This window comes from Dreissena polymorpha, chromosome 15 (genome assembly GCF_020536995.1).
Source record: "Dreissena polymorpha isolate Duluth1 chromosome 15, UMN_Dpol_1.0, whole genome shotgun sequence".
Lineage (NCBI taxonomy): Eukaryota > Metazoa > Mollusca > Bivalvia > Myida > Dreissenidae > Dreissena > Dreissena polymorpha.
Window position 1 is genome coordinate 3,432,239 of NC_068369.1, and position 20,769 is coordinate 3,453,007.

Sequence of the window (20,769 nt, forward strand, 5' to 3'; positions counted from 1 at the left end):
GATCAATAAATAGTACACTTATCGTTGTATGTCAACTTTGTACACCACTTTGTTTGCATTCGAACCATTGTTAAGTTATATATAAACATGCTTTTTTTCTTATTCTCCCTCTGTCAGGTAACAATTATAAATGTATGTTTGTCTATGTTTATATTCAATTTTATGTAAATGCATTTTGTTATGGACCGGTGGCCTTAAATCAGAGACTGAATAAACGAAACGAAACGAATATCATTAAGTCAAAATCAGGTATGTACTTTTCAATAAATATACATCAGCCTGAAATGTTAACAATGCTTCGCTAATGAAGATCTCCGAGACTTTTCAATTTAAACTAAAAAAAGTATATCTACGTGTGCATTATTAAATGACTTTAAATTTATAAGTAAACCTTTAGTATATATAACTAGACATTACAGTTTTACGCAATGACAGATATGTTTATTAATAAATATTTTATCAAGACATCTTTGCGTTATTTCTGTTTGAAAAGTTTATTAGTGTAAAATATCCGTCGTAGTAGGGTTTTGGATCTCGCTTGTTCTCGTGTTGTAACGTTATTCGGACACAAAAGTCAAAAGTATGGATTTTAATGTATTTTCCACCGAAACCCATTCAAATAATTTTTTTTGAAAAGTTTTTAGTGCGTAGAAGGACTATCTTAAATTTTTGTTATGCCCTTTTTTAGTATATGCATGAAGTCAGTCCGTTGCTTTTGAGAAATCCGGAACATTTATATTTCCCCACCCACATTGCTATTATTGTTGGCTGATGGTTTAGAGTGTTACAAATAAAACAAGGTGGAAGTCCTTGATTGTTCATAGCGATTTTTGTTTATCACAAGCCGTTTTGAAGAAATATGCCTCGAAAATAGCCAAAAATTAATATGATTATAGGTGCTACCTAATTTACGGGCAAAAGCTTTTTAAGTTTTTTTTTGATAACCATTTATTTTTAATAAATATATGAACATGATTGTGTTCAAAATATTATAATTGTTGCAATAATTAAGTAATGCATCCAAAAAAATCAATCTTAAAACCAGTTACATGTTCCAAGCTTAAAGATCTAGCATCTTATTTTATTTTTTTCTAGCCACAGGAATTTATTGCTGGTTCGGTGTCTGTGGTATAGTGGATGGGGTGTCTGCTAACTGGCCTAGTCACTGGGAGGTCTCTGTATTGATCCCTTAAGTGGGAGCATTCTTTAGATAACGCTAAAGACATACTATGGAGTACCATTTGGGTTGAAAGTCAAGAAGACCTTCAAGTTAAAAAGAGAAATGTACATCGAAGTGCAATATCTATGAGTAAGCGGTCGATAGTCGCATAATTCGGTATAAATAATAATAATAATAATGTTCAATGTAAAATATCTCTAAAATCAACAGACGTAAGGTGTCTTCTGATTGGCTAACACTCAAGGGTCGGTGAAAATTGTACGTCGAAGTACATTTCTCGTTCTACCTAGTAGGTCTTGTAGACTTTCGACGTCATGGTACGTCATATAGACACTAAGTACTGGTCCTACCCAGGAAACAGTTTGTTTCATCAAATGTCTCAATTCAACTTGACAGCTTGCTAAAGCAGTTGCAGTTAGCATACAGTACACTGATTTAACATAATCAAAATCATCATCATGTGATGTGTCAAATCAATTTTGATTGACAAATTTGACAGGATTTTTTTTAATCCAAGAAGTTTTAGACTGTCAAATAACACACACTACGTATTGAAAGCCATACCTGGAGCTTTCGTCTGTTTATCACTGACTTCATCAGAAGAATGATTTCTACTGTTGGGAAACGTTAACACCACTAATTATCTTCTTATTTATTATCAATGTATAATTATGTGTAACAGCATAACAACATACTTGTTTCGCAATTAAAATATTTAATAAATACAGGTGTCTTGCAGGTTTCTAATTTTCTTTCGCAAACTTTTGTTGAATAGTTTAAATTTTGTCGCCACTAAAAAACTAGCCATTTTGTAGCAATTCTAAAATCACAGTCTAAACTGCATACACTTAGCACCTTAGTTACAATTTGAATGCAAATATTAGAATGCATCATGTTATATCATCCATATTGTTTTATTTAAACATTCAAATAACACATAACACAGTACATATATAAAAAGGTATGTTTTATTGTGTGGAGATACAAAACACTTCACATCATTTATTTGCACATAAAATAATAGTTACAAAATAAGAAAAACTAAAACACTGTCATCAACCTTCATTTCAAGAATATTTGCGTATATGAAATTACAAAGTGGTGTTATTGTATTACCTTTTACAAAATTAACATTGCTGGTTTTGTACTAGCCATAAAACATTTATCATGGATTAACAAGTAACAACCAATTTATTAATTACACAATAGAACGGAAATCATATTAATTGCATTATGCATTTACTAAACAAGCTATTTGCTACTGTTTAGAATTACACTATCTTACTAAAAATGATCACAGGTACTTAGTGCTTTTACATACTTGTGGTAAGTTTTGTATTACTAGTTTGACAATTATCTGCAGACACTTGTCGATATACAGACAAAATTTGCATAGGAACTTTCATATTTTTTCAGCATAATTGCCTTCAAATTGTTAATTTAACAACCCTTTGACATTGTTTGCAAATCTGATCTTATTATACCATAGCTGATTTTTGTTTATAGATAGACATATATAGACTTTTCAAAGTTCTATAAAAGTTCACACATGTTCCATCCAAGTAAACAAACAGAACCAATAAAGATCACCACAGATAATAACTGTGTGTATAGCTTGGAAATTTTGAAAGTTCAGGAATCCCTCCTCTGCTGATTTCTGTAAACCAAAACTGTCAGTTTTGCTGGATAGAATGGCTTGTATGATGCCCAGCTCTTGCCTTGGCAGAACAGCTTCTAAAGACGGAAAACCAACAAATATCTTAAAATTTGATCAATAATGCAGACAATTTATAAATGTCTTGTTTTTTGTTGATTTCGAATCTGGAAGATTTTTTACGTAAGATTGTGGTACGAAAATCCAAAGGTATCGGATTTTGTGGTTTTAGGCCTAAACTAATTATAGTGATATGTAACCTTTCAGGATATCGGTAAAGAGCGAGCAGACGAGGTGTAAATACGTTAAAAATTCAAGCTAAAAGATTAAAAAGTTAGATCGGAATATCTTTAAATTTTGTGAATAAATGTGTTTCTGGTGGATAACAACGACAACTTACCAGAATATTGCTCATGATCACACGTAAAACTTCTTTCTGAGAGCGAATGGAAAATGCGTCACAAATTCTGACAAATAAACAGTAGGGTGTCGTTATTAAAATACCGCGAGAATACTGGAAGAATAGAGATGCCAACTATAATGTTTAAAACAAATAATTTTTAAACAAGCGTTTGTGATTTGTCAGGATACTAATAACAATAAGATATCGAAAAGATCAAAGCATATAAATTCGACAGAAATCTGAGATTCTGCAACATATTAAAGACGGGTTATGTTCACCTAGATTGTGTTGGTAAAGACTGTCACTATATGTAATGAACCAGTCTTCGGCTTATACCCACTGAAGAAGAGCATTCATGGGAGATAATTGAATAATGACTTAATTCTGGAATGGTTGCGAAGAAAAACAAATAATGCGAGAATATTTAGTGCGATTCGCTACACAATTATGATGTCATTGATATAACTTTTCCTGAGGTATGTATTTACATGTGATTTAGCATATGTCAAAGTGTTTTTGATTTGTTCAAGGTCATAAATAGCATCGCGAAAAAATATGTCGCGAGGCAAATTTTTTTGAGACGTATCCATATGTGGTATTCTTATGTAACTTTATGTCTAAATTCCCATATGTATGAACGGTCAACGCCCGCTTCGCAGGCTTTTGCCCGTATTACTTCTGACTGTCAAGTAGTCCATATAAATGTACTCCCAGAGCCTTTGAGTTTGATAATAGTTGCTATGGCGGCTCTGTGAGGACATATGCGCCCCTTCATAAACACAATCGCAGTTTTGCTCACAGATTTTGTGTGTATCACTAAACAGAAGTAATTCGTTTCCAAGTAAGGAAAGTGATGAATAAACTTCAAAAACACATTAAATTTACCTAAATGGCAGCCTACTGATGTTATCCTTTGCATGCAACCTAAAAAACACAACGATATTTCAACACACTCATATTGCTTACATTTTTATGCCCCCGGTAGTGTGGCATATAGCAGTTGATTTGTCCGTCAGTCAGTATATCAGTCTGTCCGTCCGTCCTAACACTTTAATGGTCACAGGGCCCTCAATCTGTCAAATCCACGGCCGAAATTCGGCCTCATTCCCCCCCCCCTGAAAAGTATACTTTTTCCCCTTTTGGTGGGAAAAATTCCCCCTGAAAAAAAAAAATATTTTTTTTTTTTATATAGATAGATGTCTCATGATTATTATATCTCAATTCTATTTTAATTTAATCTTGTCAATCATACTAAATTATGAAATAAGCAATGAATATTGTGCAAACATGTACAAATGTAATAATTAGATATTAAGTAAAAAATCCCCCAAAAAGGGAAACGCCGCGAAAATTCCCCCTGCTATGGGTAGCGACCCGCTTCCCCTAAAATGGATTGAGGGCATAACTTTTTCAATATTCAACATTGCAACTTGATATAATGGCATGCATGTGCATCTCCTGGAGCTGCACATTTTGAGTGGTGAAAGGTGAAGGTGAAGGTCATCCTTCAAGGTCAAATGTCTAATAAATGGCGTCTGTCCGTCCGTCTGAAAACTTTAACATTGGCCATAACTTTTTCACTATTGATGATAGCAACTTGATATTTGGCATGCATGTGTATCTCCTGGAGCTGAACATTTTGAGTGGTGAAAGGTGAAGGTCAAGGTCATCTTTTAAGGTCAAATGTCTAATATATGGCGTCTGTCTGTCCGTCCGAAAACTTAAACATTCATGATTGGCCATAACTTTTTCACTATTGATGATAGCAACTTGATATTTGGCATGCATGTGTATCTCCTGATCAGAAGCTGAACATTTTTAGTGGTGAAAGGTGAAGGTCAAGGTCATCCTTCAAGGTCAAATGTCAAATATTCTCAGGGTTCGCACAGGGCTTGAAAAGTGCTTGAAAACGAGTCCTAGGCTTGAAAAGCCCTTGAACAAAGGTTGGCCTTGAAAAAGTGCTTGAAAAGTGCTTATTTCATGTAAAAAAGCCTTGAAAATGTTTATTTCTGCTCAAAATTACATGTATCATCGCTTTAATTATTATCTTAAATCGTTCTTAAGGGAAATATTACGAAAAATTATCATAAATTCCTTCGCGCAAAAAGTTGAGTACGAAATATATAAGTTTCGTACACTATTGAGTACGAAACGTTATGTGTACACGTCACAGATTATTTGTACCACGTCAGAGGTTCTCCATTGTGATCAATTTTCGCGAGTGAAAACGCAGCAATGGGGAAGTGTCATTTCAAACCAGGGTGGTTAACTGAATATTCCTGGGTACAGAAAACAAATGACATTCAAAAAGCACATTGTCGGGTCTGTATGAAGACCGTTGATGTCAGGGGATGGGGAAAAGCGCTTTGAAAAGCCACGAGAAAGGGGAAACCCACAAAGAAAACATGAAATTGAGAAGCAATGTGTTTGTTTGTAATAACTTTAAAAAGTAAATAGATACATTCAGTACACCAGTTTAGAATCGCCCGGCAAAAACGTTTATTCTTTTTACCACAATAATTTTTTCGGGATTTAGTGTCAATGTGAGAAGATGTCAAAATAAAGGGTAATATTTATTTTGTATGATAACAGGTTAGGCCAGACGGCACATGCAGTTTTTTGTCATAAATAGCCAATTAAAGTTTAACCTTAGGAAAATTATTAAAAATCATTCAGCTTAAAGAATTAGTATTTCAAAACATTGTCATAGCATTTGTTTTCAATCAGCAAAAAGTTTATTTGAAAATAATAAAGCCTTCTATACCCATATGCACATTTCAAAACATAACTCATTCAATTCCGGTTAACTTTTTGCTGCATTTTTCCACCCTGTAAGCTATTTACAAAAGATTTCTTGCTTAAACTTTGTTAATTTATTCCTTTACCTAATGTATACCTTAGACACTTATCATTTTGTTTTTATTGGGGCATTATGGAAAATTAAATACAAATTAATCGGAACTGCTGATTATCGGGAACTGGTTGACAAACTGTATGTGAGACTCATTGAGTTAAGGATGGATAACATGTATGTAATAACTAGAAATAACATGTATGAGTTATTGTGGAATAAGTTTAATTTGTTTGAGCAAATAAATGATATTAACTGTGTTAAACTTGCTTGAAAATGCACTTTTTTAAGGAAACTAACGTACGGTTCTCGGCCTTGAAAATAAAAAATTGGGCCTTGAAAAGTCCTTGAAAAGTGCTTGAATTTAGGTTTGAGAATTCTGTTTGAACCATGATTCTCTAGTCCGAAAACTTTAACATTTGCCATAACTTGTTAAATATTGAAGATAGCAACTTGATATTTGTCATGCATGTTTATCTCCTGGAGCTGAACATTTTGAGTGGTGAAAGGTGAAAATCAAGGTCATTCTTAAGTTCAAATGTCAAATATTCTGTTCGTCCGAAAACTTCAACATTGGCCATAACTTTTTATGCCCCCCTTCGAAGAAGAGGGGGTATATTGCTTTGCACATGTAGGTCTGTCGGTCGGTCTGTCGGTCGGTCCGTCCACCAGGTGGTTTCCGGATGATAACTCAAGAACGCTTGGGCCTAGGATCATGAAACTTCATAGGTACATCGATAATGACTCGCAGATGACCCCTATTGATTTTGAGGTCACTAGGTCCAAGGTCAAGGTCACGGTGACCCGAAATAGTAGAATGGTTTCCGGATGATAACTCCAGAACGCTTAGGCCTAGGATCATGAAACTTGATAGGTAGATTGATCATGACGTGCAGATGACCCCTATTGATTTTCAGGTCACTAGGTCAAAGGTCAAGGTCACAGTGACCCGAAATAGTAAAATTGTTTCCGGATGATTACTCAAGAACGCTTAGGCCTAGGATCATGAAACTTGATAGGTAGATTGATCATGACTCGCAGATGACCCCTATTGATTTTGAGGTCACTAGGTCAAAGGTCAAGGTCACAGTGACTCGAAATAGTAAAATGGTTTCCGGATGATAACTCAAGAACGCTTATGCCTAGGATCATGAAACTTCATAGGTACATTGATCATGGCTCGCAGATGACCCCTATTGATTGTCAGGTCACTAGGTCAAAGGTCAAGGTCACGGTGACCCGAAATAGTAAAATGGTTTTCGGATGATAAATCAAGAACGCTTATGCCTAGGATCATGAAACTTGATAGGTACATTGATCATGACTCGCAGATGACCCCTATCGATTTTGAGGTCACTAGGTCAAAGGTCAAGTTCACGGTGACTCGTAATAGTAAAATTGTTTTCGGATGATAACTAAAGAACGCTTATTCCTAGGATCATGAAACTTGATAGGTAGATTGATCATGACTCGCAGATGACCCCTATTGATTTTCAGGTCACTAGGTCAAAGGTCAAGGTCACAGTGACCCAAAATATAAAAATGGTTTCCGGATGATAACTCAAGAACGCATTGACTAGGATCATGAAACTTGATTGGTACATTGATCATGACTGGCAGATGACCCCTATTGATTTTCAGGTCACTAGGTCAAAGGTCAAGGTCACAGTGACAAAAACATACACAATGGCTGTCACTACAACGGAGAGCCCATATGGGGGGCATGCATGTCTTACAAACAGCCCTTGTTAATATTGAAGATAGCAACTTGATATTTGGTATGAATGTGTATCTCATGGAGCTGCACATTTTGAGTGGTGAAAGGTCAAGGTCATCCTTCAAGGTCAAAGGTCAAATTTTGCAATATTGAAGATAGCAACTAGATATTCAAAGCCACACACCTTGAAATGAAATACATGTTGATCAATATTATCAATAATATGCAAGTTAAAAGTTTGCAAAATTTTCATTAAATATATATCCTAGTTAGCAATTTTTTTTATTTTTTTTTTTAAACCGAAAGTAGGATTTCTATATGTATAAGAATATTTCGACAAACCCGATCATATTTAAGTTTTAAAGCGCAAATAGACGGATTTTTACATTGTAACCACCAGATATATTCTAATTGGCATAGATTAAATTAAATCTATAGCCTAGTTACCATGTTATTTATTATTTTTCAAACAGTACCGTATTTAAAACCGAAAGTAGGATTTCTAGACATATACGTCCATTTCGACAAATGCAAATATTTTTAATTTTAAAACGCAAAAAAGACGGATTTCTACCGTGTTACCACCAGATATATTCTTATTAGCATAGATAAAATATGTTTCTTATTTATTCTTAAATTTACTATGCCATGTAGTTCATTTCAAGGTGTGTAGCTTTAAAATGCATGCGTTTCTCATGGAGCTGCACATTTTTGAGTGGTGAAAGGTCAAGGTCATCCTTCAAGGTCAAAGGTTGAATAGATGACTTCATAGCGACGCAATAGGGGGCATTGTTTTTCCGACTAATACATCTTTTGTCATTTTAAATTTTCAAACACTGTAAATATTCCACAACTGTTCCATATCGTTATCGACTGAGGCTAATAGAAAATCACTATATGTGCAAAAGATTGGTGTACTGCAACCTAACCAATAGCGACACTTTTTGTTGGCAACAATACAACAGTTCTCGATATTGTGGATAATGGATGAAAGAATAACAAAGTAAATTAAAAGCAATTATTTCTCGCTTTTAAAGGTACCATTTGGGTGAGTTTGTGCTTTAAACAGTCAACTTTGATAAGTACCAAGATAAGTATTTGCAATATCAGTGTTCCTTAGCATTTGCAGTGGAGATACAATTTTGCACCTTTGGACAAAAGAGGGTGCATTGCAACTCTCAGCAACCCTTTGGGTTATAAAGCTGAGTGTTGAATTATTGCAACTAAACGGTCAAGTAGAAAATGAAAACAATTGCTTTTGTTTTTATCCTAGCCTGAAACAAGGTAGCTTTGCTGTACTTAAGGAATATTCACTTGCTTCTAGAAACCATCTTCATATATCAGATAAATGATTGAAAAGGTAAATATATTTATTTAACTTTATTGGATAATTGCCTTTTTATGACGAAAATCCTTCAAGTAAGGAAGAAACAAAAACAACATCACTGTCCACCATTGTTTATTTTTGTCGCCCGGTAGATTCACGGTAAATAGGTTAATAAACAGCACTAATATTATTATTAAGCATGAATAAACAAAGATCGGACATATCATTCAAAGTTACCATCAATAACGTAAATAACAATTGAAAAATATGGAATTTAAGACATCAAATAAAATAAATATCACAGTTATTTTAAAGCACTGTCTGATTTTTTCGTTAAAACAAATTAAACTATAATAATTCAAATATTGTTAGAGTGTGAGTTTTAGAATTTTATTACCAAAAATCGATTGATACTGGCAGCAAGAGATGTTTCCTGACAGATTTGACAAAAAGGTCACGCAAGTTTGTTTAGAAACAAAATCCAGAGTGAGCTTATGAAATACTGCGAGTCAACTTGACCCGCTAGTTGACCAAGTTTGAGTATACTAAGAAACTCTTTATGGCGATATATCAATAGTAGTAGTCAATACTAATATCAGCAAATATTTTTTTAATAACTTATTTAAATAGCCATAATTTGCACAAATGAAATCCAAATCACCTAAGACCTTTCTGTATGTAGGTAAATGTCAGGGATTTAAAAAAGATAATTCTCTATTAAGAGCAGTGAAAAAAAATAGTGCAATCATTTGCTCTGTAAACACTCTAAAAGCAACATTTATTTCCCCATCTTCATGGAACATGCTCAGATATTTGTCCCAATAATATCTTAGCCCTGTACAAAACTATATCAAAATGTGATAAAGAATTTAAAACTGTATCACTACAACAAAACACAATTTTTTTACATAAAATTATGATAATTAATAAATCTCTTATTACATTGTAATTAATTCATTCCTCATTGTAGACATTATCTTTGAATGGTTTAATAATAATGGGAATACTATATTCTAACAATTATAATGACATAAATGAACATGCAGCAGCAACAGGAAGCATTAAAGAAACGCCAGCGCGCTAGAAAGTTCCCTTTTGACAAAATACTGCGCGTTAAAAGTGCCCTTTTGTCAAAAAAGGCAAATCCTAGCTGGAGCACTGTTACTACTGTGTCCCTTCAGATATTGCTTTCATATTTGGTATGCATGTGTATCAAGACAATACCTTTATATGCGCATACAATTTTTTTATCACTGTGACCTTGACCTTGAACTTGAGGTCAGCGTTCAGGTCTCGAAATCTGTGACCGCGATTCGAAAAAGGCTCATAACTACTGTGTCCCTTCAGATATTGCTTTCATATTTGGTATGCATGTGTATCTGGACAACACCTTTATATGCGCATACATTTTTTGACCCTTGTGACCTTGAACTTGAGGTCAGCATTCAGGTTTCGAAATCTGTGACCGTGGTTCGAAAAAGGCTCATACCTACTGTGTCCCTTCAGATATTGCTTTCATATTTGGTACGCATGTGTATCTGGACAACACCTGTCCATGCGCATGAAATTTTTAGCTCACCTGATTGCTTAGGTGAGCTTTTGTGACCGGTCTTTGTCCGTCGTCCGTCCGTTAACATTTGTTCGTAAACACTCTAGAGGCCACATTTATTGTCCGATCTTCATGAAACTTGGTGGTCAGAAGCTTCGTCCCAATGAAATCTCGGTCGAGTTCAAAACTGGGTCGTGCCGGGTCAAAAACTAGGTCACTAGGTCAAAAATAGAAAAAACTTGTAAACACTGTAGTAGTCACATTTTATGCCCAATCTTCATGTAACTGTCAAATTGGGGGGGGGGGGGGCAGTTTTCTTTTATGTATATAGTAAAAAAAAAAGAAAAAAGCTTGTGAACACTCTAGAAGTCACAATTTTTGCCCAATCATCATGAAACTTGGTTAATAGATTTGTTTTATATATATCTCAGATGAGTTTGCAAATGGTCTCAATGGGTCAATAAACATGGCTGCCAGGGGGGTGGGGCAGTTTTTCTTATGTGACTATATAGAGAGAAACCTCGTGATTGAACACTATAGAAGTCACATTTTTTGCCTAATCGTCATGAAACTTAGTCAATACATTGGTTTTATTAATTTTTTGGACAAATTGGAAAATGGCTCAGATCGGTGAAACACACTTTAGCTCACCTGATTGCTCAGATGAGATTTTAGGATTGGTCTTTGTCCGCTGTCCGTCTGTCCACATTTGGTTTGTAAACACTCTAGCATTCACATTTCTCAAGCATTCTTCATCAAAGTTGCTGAAAGATCTCAGTCAAGTTTGATGATGAGCAAAATCACATAATTAATGCCATAATAATGGCCCTTAGATTGTCTAAATTTTCATTTCAGTATACAAAATCCTTGTAAGAAAAGTTTGATGTTTGGTAAGGGGGGTCATCTAAAAATATAGGTCACCATTTCAAATCTTACAAAAACAAAAACACTCCCTACGCCAGAGTTTTGGTTCAATAATGATGAAACTTGACCAGGATGTTTGTCTGGTCAATATCTAGGTCATGTTTGACATAAGGTAAAGATTGAACGAACCCACTCCTCTCAAGTGAGTGAACTAGGACCATCTTGGCCCTCTTGTTTAACTTTTGGTCTGCGTTCAGGTTTGGAAATCTGTGATCTCGATTCAAAAAAAGCTCATAACGTCTGTGTAACTTCAGATATTTCTTTCATACTTGGTACGCATGTGTATCTGGACAAGACCTTTCCATGTGCATACAATTTTTGACCCCTGTGACCTTGACCTTGAACTTGGGGTCTGCGTTTAGATTTTGAAATCTATTACTAGTATGTGGTTATCTCTGCCGTCTGTCCGTCCGTCCTGGCCACTATCTCCTCCAACACTATTAGCACTAGAACCTTGAAACTTACACACATGGTAGCTATGAGCATAATTACCGGTATGTGCGACAGTGCACTATTTTGATCTAACCTCTGGGTCAAAAGTTATGGGGGGTTGGGGTGGGGCCAGGTCAAAGATTTTCACTCATTTTTTTAGGTTATTTTACATGAACTTCTTCATTACTACAACAATTTACTTCAAATTGATACTGAACATCTCTTATGACATTACGGTCAATCTCAACTATGCATGGCCCCATTACCAACCCTGGGGCGCCTCTGGCTCAAACATGCGGCGTTGGTATCCGCGTCTGCCTCTGCAGCGCCATTTCTAGTTGAAAATTGTTCTGGTCTGTTCAAAACGTGGCCGCAAGCCGGCTGGGCAGTTTCCTTATTTAGCTGAGTAAAGCTTATGAACTATAGAGGCCACATTTGTCATAAAAATTGGTCAGAATATTATACCTTTTTATTTTTTTCTGTTTTAGAGTCAAGATGTTCACAAATCTGTGTCGTAGCCACCTGAGGACTGTGGGCCTATGTATTCGTGTCCAGGCTAGGCGCAATATCGGCTGCTCAGCTGTTCTTTCCCAGACCGCAGAAGACCCAATCCAGAAGCTCTTTGTACAGAAAATCAGGGAATATGCAGAGAAGAAAAAGTACAGTGTTTGCTTATTGATTGACATAGTGCAGAATTAGTCATGCACTTGTATACTTTCAACATTAAAGAGACTGTCAACCGCGATTGACAAAAAAAGAAAGGTTCTAAAATACCGTAATTATCCCCTGCCAAAGGCGAAGGGATATTGTTTTGGCGTTGTCCGTCCGGCTGTCCGTCCGTCCGGCACTTTTGTGTCCGGAGCCATATCTTGGAAGTGCTTTGGCGGATTTCATTGAAACTTCGTATGAGTATATATATGCATAAGAGGATGATGCACGCCAAATGGCATTGTACACCATCTGTTAAAAACAGAGTTATGGGCCTTTGTATCTTGAAAAAATGCTTTTTACTATAGGCACTTTTGTGTCCGGAGCCATATCTTGGGAGTGTTTTGGCGGATTTCGTTGAAACTTGGTATGAGTATATATATGCATAAGAGGATGATGCATGCCAAATGGCATTGTATACCACCTGTTAAAAAGAGAGTTATGGCCCTTTGTATTTTGAAAAAATGCTTTTTACTATAGGCACTTTTGTGTCCGGAGCCATATCTTGGAAGAGCTTTGGCGGATTTCATTGAAACTTGGTATGAGTATATATGTGGATAAGAGGATGCTGCATGCCAAATGAAGTTGTACAGCATCTGTTAATTACAGAACTATGGCCCTTTGTATCTTGAAAAAATGCTTTTTTCAGTGTCAAATATAATCCTTAGTGTCAAGAAGCATATAGGCGGGGGATATCAATTCAACGAATTTGCTTGTTTTTTTACAATTATTAGTTTATATTGATTAAAATATCACGACTGGTATATAACATTACTTGAAAAAAGTTGTTAAGTTTTAATATCTTCAGTATTTACAGGTTTTTTTTTTGCCCGATTTTATAGCCGAAATTCGGCTATGTTCCCAATCCCAAAAAGTATACTTTTTTCCCAAAATTTGGCAAAAAATTCCCAATTTCCAAAAAAAAAAAAAAAAAAAAAGAAGTCTTATGTGTATTTTATCTCAATTGTAATTCAATTACATCTAACAAAGTATTATATGATTTTTTTCTTTTAATTTGAAAGATTGTAAAGAGTTATATCAAATTTAGTATTTCCCTAATCAGTGGACTTTTCGTGTGGAAAAAAAGGCTAATGAATTTATTTTCCCAATTTCATGAAAATGCCGATAAAATTCCCAATTCCAAAGCCATGGGCTATCTTCCCAAAAAGTGGAAAAAAAACCCTGATTTATATATTCGGTAATAAATTTTACTGGGTACAGGTACCAAGTACCTACCAGTTAACTATAAATAACGCAAGTAGATTGATCATCATCGTCACCTGGTAAACATAGGAATGCAAATCATGCATGCATAGCGAATTGTCTATATTTTATATATAAAATGATCGATCTGCTTGCATTAATTATAGTGTGTATATTGTTATGTCACCTATTTTAGCGATGGGGCGGGGCATTTTTCCTTATATGGCTATATATGGCTATAGTAAAATCTTGATAACACTCTAGAGGCCACATTTATTGTCCAATCTTCATGACACTTGGTCAAAAGATTCATCCCAATAATATCTTGGACAAGTTTAGAAATGATGCCCTTTGGTTGAAAAACATGGCTGCCAGGGGGCGGGGCATTTTTTCTTATATGGCTATAGTAAAACCTTGTTAACACTCTAGAGGCCACATTTATTGTCCAATCTTCATGAAATATGGTCAGAAGATTTGTCTTATTGATATCATGGATGAGTTCGAAAATGGTTACGTCTGCTTGAAAAACATGACTGCCAAGGGGCGGGGCATTTTTCCTTATATGGCTTTATTAAAATCTAGTTAACACTCAAGAGGCCACATTTATTGTCCAATCTTCATGAAACTCTGTCAGAAGATTCATCCCAATAATATCTTGGACGAGTCCAAAAATGATGCCGGTTGGTTGAAAAACATGGCCACCTTGGGGGCGGGGCATTTTTAACCAGGTTTTCCGAAGGAAAAAACTGGTTATTAGATTGGCGAATGCGGGCGGGCTGGCTGGCGGGCGGGCGGAACAAGCTTGTCTGGGCCATAACTATGTCGTTCATTGTCAGATTTTAAAATCATTTGGCACATTTGTTCACCATCATTGGACGGTGTGTCGCGCGAAATAATTACGTCGATATCTCCAAGGTCAAGGTCACACTTTGAGTTCAAAGGTCAAAAATGGCCATAAATGAGCTTGTCCTGGCCATAACTATGTCATTCATTGTGAGATTTTAAAATCATTTGGCACATTTGTTCACCATCATGGGACGGTGTGTCGCACGAAAGAATCACGTCAATATCTCCAATGTCAAGGTCGCCACTACTAAAAATAGATTTTTTTTAAAAACAAACTTACAAAGGGGGTTAATTTTGTTTGTTCATTTCAAAAGTTCAGTTTGAGTTTTCTCTCTTTATCAGATTTTTTTTCACAATGAAAACCTGGTTTTGTGACAATTTTGTCCCTTGTTCCTTATATGGCTGTTGTAAAACTTTGTTAAGAGGTCATATTTAATTTTCTGATCATCATGAAACTTGGTCAGAAGATTTGTCACAATGATATCTTGGATGAGTTTGAAAATGGTTTTGGTTGCTTTAAAACCATGGCTACCAGGGGCGGGGCATTTTTCCTTACATGGCTATACTGTGAAACCATTTATTTTCGAAAGCACAAAATTTCGTCATTTTTATAAAAATGACGATTTCGTCAGCACTTAAATTCGCCGATTTCTGATTTTAAATTTTAAAAAAATGCGTCAGTCAATATCCGATTTGTGTGTAATACATATTCGCGATCAATCGCAGTTGCGAAAAATCATACGAATGCGGGAACACACTTGAGAATCACTGCAGGAGGTCGGGCCTGTTTGTCACATGCCAATTAACTAGTCTTTTGTTATCAAGGGACAGTAATGGACCCTCTTAATGTATGCCATTCACACGTTCATTGTTATGATTAGCGGACAAGTGGGATCGAATAACCGTTAACGAGTGTTTGTAACAACGAAGCCAATTGCCCATTAGTCATTTTCTATTATTATAATTGCCATACTGATAACAATCGTAATTCTAGTTGGTATGATTTTTATTAAAATGCTGTCAATACCGTTTTAAAACTGTTTGTGTTATACGAAAGAGGTTCCAGTTTAAGTGTTTTTTTTCAAATAAAATGCTTTTTAATTCTGATATCAACATTCTAATTATAAACTCTATGTGTGTGTTTGTTCTTAAAAAGTAAACTACCGGTATATAAATCAATAATGTCAATAATTTAAAAATAAATAAATTGATACATTTAAAATAGTAATAAGTGTGGTTAAACGCAAACAATCAAACAACAAACAGCAATTAAAATATTCTTTATTAATTTGTGATAAATATGCATGTTGATCACACATCGTCATCTTTTCATTTGGTTTATTGTCTTTCATCGGCATTCGCTGCGTGATGGCTAATATGCAACACCCCTGAAAAACACAATGCACCTAATGGGTAATTAAGTTATAAACAATTAGCGCTAATTCATTACCATTCTACATAAACGAAGTCAACGCATTCGATACAGCTGTACTGCACACGCGTTTTAAAGAAGTGTAACGTGTCAGTTAAGTACCTTGTGTCATCTACATCCCTTTGTGTCAAAACCGGATTAATCTTGATTACGAAACAGCAGTGAATGTGTGCATGGATTATGTTGGAATTTAATGCCTCATGTCTACGGTAAAGTTTTAAAATATTGTTCAACTCAGTGTTTGTTTTTGTTCAAACATAGAGCATGATTGTTCGTTAGGATCTTAAATTCGCCGATCGGTCGACTGACGAAATTTATGAAAATTAATGCCTGACGATTAATAATGGTTTCACAGTATATGGCTTTAGTAAAACCTTGTTAACACTCTAGAGGCCACATTTATTGTCCAATCTTCATGAAATTTTGTCAGAAGATTGGTCTCAATGATATCTTGGATGAGTTCGAAAATAATTATGTTTGCTTGAAAAACATGGCTTCCAAGGGGCAGGGCATTTTTCCTTAAATGGCCATAGTAAAATCTTGTTAACACTCTAGAGGCCACATTTACTGTCCGATCTTCATGAAACTTGGTCAGAAGATTTATCCCGATAATATCTTGGAAGAGTATAAAAATGATGCCGGTTGGTTGAAAAACATGGCTGCCAAGGGGCGGGGCATTTTTCCTTATATGGCTATAGTAAAACCTTGTTTACAATCTAGAGGTCACATTTATTTTCCAATCTTCATGAAACTTGGTCAGAAGATTTGTCCCAATAATATCTTGTTGTCTCAGGTGAGCGACTTTGGGCCTTTCAGGCCCTCTTGTCTTATTATATATATTGAGGAAGAGCACAGGTTTAAATACCAGGTTTCCCACTTACATGTTAATAGTTTTTGCAACATAACAAACCCGTTTGTTCTACTCTTCAAATGAACTTGCCATGTCTGTTCCAGGTCATCAGGAGGCAAGATGGATCTCCCAGCCGACTCTCAAAAAGAACTGAAGAATGAGCTGTCACGCATCGAGACCCAGTTTCAAGCCTCAGGCGTCGATATGACTAAATTCCCAACATTTAATTTCAAAGGTATTTAATGTTGTGCATTGTGGGAGTGGTTTGAAATAGGGGTCTCTCTAGCTGCATTAGTATTTGAAAAGAGAGTCTAGTTATATAGGTCCTTTATATCAAGCTAGTGCTAAAAAAATATTGTTTTGGTAAATGTTTCCTGTAAGTTCTAACAAAAAAGAACAATATGAGTTAGGAAGGAATTAGGATGATTTTCTGCTACTAGATTAATTCAAATGAGTTCTTCAATCATAAAAGCTTGGGAGCAATGTGTATTTATTTATAAGTATTGCTCATAAAGATAAAAAATTATCAAGAATCTGAGAACATGATAGTAAAATATAGATCGGACAAAAAAAAACTATTTGAAGCTGTTTAAGTGCTCAGGTAACGCCCTCGTGATAAATTTTCTCTCCATCAGAATTCTGGCTATAAAAACTGTGGCAAAATCACAAATTGTATCTTCAGTTTACAATTTTTTGTGCCAAATGTGATTCTTGTTGTAATTGTTTCAGACCAGCCTTTGGAAGTACCAGCAGCTCCAGAAAAAACAGCTGAGAGTTTGCCGTTATAATTTGTTTAAATAACTAAGAAATACAATTGAACAATTTGAACTTTTATGGAATGTGCTGGGATATGCTTTGTGGTATAATGTGTGTATCTGTGTACCAACAATTATACATAAGTTTTATATGATGCTTATATATCTTGTATAATTACAAAGAATGTCAAAGATGTTGAATACAGACTAATGAGATGCTATTAGTTTAGTAAATTGTCAGTTTTTGGTAAAAATAAATAAAATATAGTTGTAATTTGAAACATGAGTTGTAACTGTTTTGAGTTCACCTAAAAATGAAATGCACAATTCAAACTATTGCAATCATAATATATTGTTGCGCCATACCTGGTGGAAGTTGTCAACTTTTTACCCTAGAAGCCACATTTTTCATCTTTATGAAACGATCTCGGTATGTTTATACCGACCACATCGAGGCAGAGTTTTAAACTGGATCATGTTCATCCAAAAACCTAGGTCACCAGGTCAACCAGAAAAACCTTGTTACAATTGAGGTCTTTCTATAAAGCAATCTTGATGAAACTTAGTCATAATGTTTATTTACACAATATCTAGGGAGAGATCGAATGGGACAGAAAATAGAAAATTCTGGTTAAGTTTTGTGTTTAGGTCCATTTTATTCCTTTAGTATTATTCCTTGACTGGCATTTTGACAGAATTATGTGCCCTTTTTATACTTAGAAAATTGAAAATTTGGTTAAGTTTTGTGTTTAGGTCCACTTTTTTCCTGAAGTATCAAAGCTATTGCTTTCATACTTGCAACACTTACTAACTATCTTAAGGGGACTGTGCAGGCAAAGTTATGTAACTCTGACTGGCATTTTGACGGAATTATGGGCCCTTTATACTTGAACAATTGGTTAAGTTTTGTGTTTTGGTCCACTTTACCCCTAAAGTATCATAGATATTGCTTTCATACTTGGAATACTCGCAAACTATCATAAGGGGACAGTAAAGGACAAGTTGCTATTTTTACAGAATTATGGCCCTTTTTAGCTCATCTATTTTTTGAAAAAAAATTATGAGCTATTGTCATCACCTTGGCGTCGGCGTTGGCGTTGGCGTCGGCGTCCGGTTAAGTTTTGCGTTTAGGTCCACTTTTCTCAGAAAGTATCAATGCTATTGCATTCAAACTTGGTACACTTACTTACTATCATGAGGGGACTAGGCAGGCAAAGTTAGATAACTCTGGCGTGCATTTTGACAGAATTATGTGCCCTTTTTATACTTAAAAAATTGCAAATTTTGGTTAAGTTTTGCGTTTAGTTCCACTTTTCTCAGTAAGTATCAATGCTATTGCATTCAAACTTGGTACACTTACTTACTATCATGAGGGGACTGGGCAGGCAAAGTTAGATAACTCTGGCATGCATTTTGACAGAATTATGTGCCCTTTTTATACTTAGAAAATTGACAATTTTGGTTAAGTTTTGTGTTTAGGTCCATTTTATTCCTTAAGCATCAAAGCTATTGCTTTCATACTTGCAACACTTACTAACTATCATAAGGGGACTGTGCAGGCAAAGTAATGTAACTCTGACTGGCATTTTGACAGAATTATGTGCCCTTTTTATACTTAGAAAATTGAAAATTTGATTAAGTTTTGTGTTTAGGTCCACTTTATTCCTACAGTATCAAAGCTATTGCTTTCATACTTGCAAGATTTATGAACTATCATAAGGGGACGGTGCAGGCAAAGTTATGTAACTCTGACTGGCATTTGGACGGAATTATGGGCCCTTTATACTTAGAAAATTGAAAATTTGGTTAAGATTTATGTTTTGGTCACTTTACCCCTAAAGTATCATAGATATTGCTTTCATACTTGGAACACTCACAAACTATCATAAGGGTACAGTAAAAGGACAAGTTGCATAACTCTGGTTGTCATTGTTACGGAATTATGGCCCTTTTTTGACTTAGTAACTTTTAATATATGGTTAAATTTTGTGTTTCGATCCACTCGAAGTATCAAGGCTATTGCTTTCAAACTTCAAATACTTACATGCTATCATGAGGTTACTGTACCTGGCAACTTGAATTTTACTTTGACCTTTGAATGACCTTGACTCTCAAGGTCAAATTATTAAATTTTGCTAAAATTGCCATAACTTCTTTATTTATGATTAGATTTGATTGATACTTTGATGAAACTACTCTTACCTGACATACCACAATAGACTTCACCCAAACCATCCCCCGTGCCCTCCCCCCCCCTCCCCCCCCCTCCCCCCCCCCCCTAATTTTTTTTTTTTTTTTTTTTTTTTTTTTATAAGATCATCTCACAAATGACCACCACACCCTCACACTATACCCCCACCCCACCCCCCCCCCACCCCCCCCCAAATTTTTTTTTTGATTTTTTTTTTTTTTTTTTTTTTTTTTTTAAGATCATCTCACAAATTATCACCACACCCTCACACTATACCCCCCCCCCCCCCCGATTTTTTTTTTTTTTTTTTTTTTTTTTTCGCTTTTTTGGAAGATAATGTAATAAATGTCCACAACCCCACACTATACACCCCTCTTCACTCCACTCCTCCCTCCTTTGTGATTGAAAATGAGAGTCCCTTCACCTTTAAAAAGAAAATAGATGAGCGGTCTGCACCCGCAAGGCGGTGCTCTTGTTTTACTTAGTTACTATGAATATATGGTTACATTTTGTGTTTAGATCCACTTTACTTCTTAAGTATCAAGGCTATTGCTTTTCAACTTTAAATACTTTCATGCTATCATGAGGGTACTGTACCTGGCAAGTTGAATTTAACCTTGACCTTTTAATGACCTTGACTCTCAAGGTCAAATTATTAAATTTTGCTAAAATTGCCATTTCTTTTTATTTATGATTAGATTCGTTTGATACTTTGACAAAACAACTCTTACCTGACATACCACAATT

At 35.2% G+C, this 20,769-nt stretch overlaps 1 protein-coding gene across 1 annotated transcript; it reads left to right on the forward strand.

Moving 5' to 3' along the window:
- The first annotated feature begins 475 nt into the window (after positions 1–475).
- On the forward strand, positions 476–17,896 carry LOC127860043 (ATP synthase-coupling factor 6, mitochondrial-like). The gene is made up of 4 exons (XM_052397798.1): positions 476–580; positions 12,526–12,696; positions 17,181–17,311; positions 17,806–17,896. The coding sequence occupies exons 2-4, from the start codon at positions 12,533–12,535 to the stop codon at positions 17,862–17,864; spliced, it is 354 nt and encodes a 117-aa protein (XP_052253758.1). The 5' UTR covers positions 476–580; positions 12,526–12,532; the 3' UTR covers positions 17,865–17,896.
- The last annotated feature ends 2,873 nt before the right edge of the window (positions 17,897–20,769 follow it).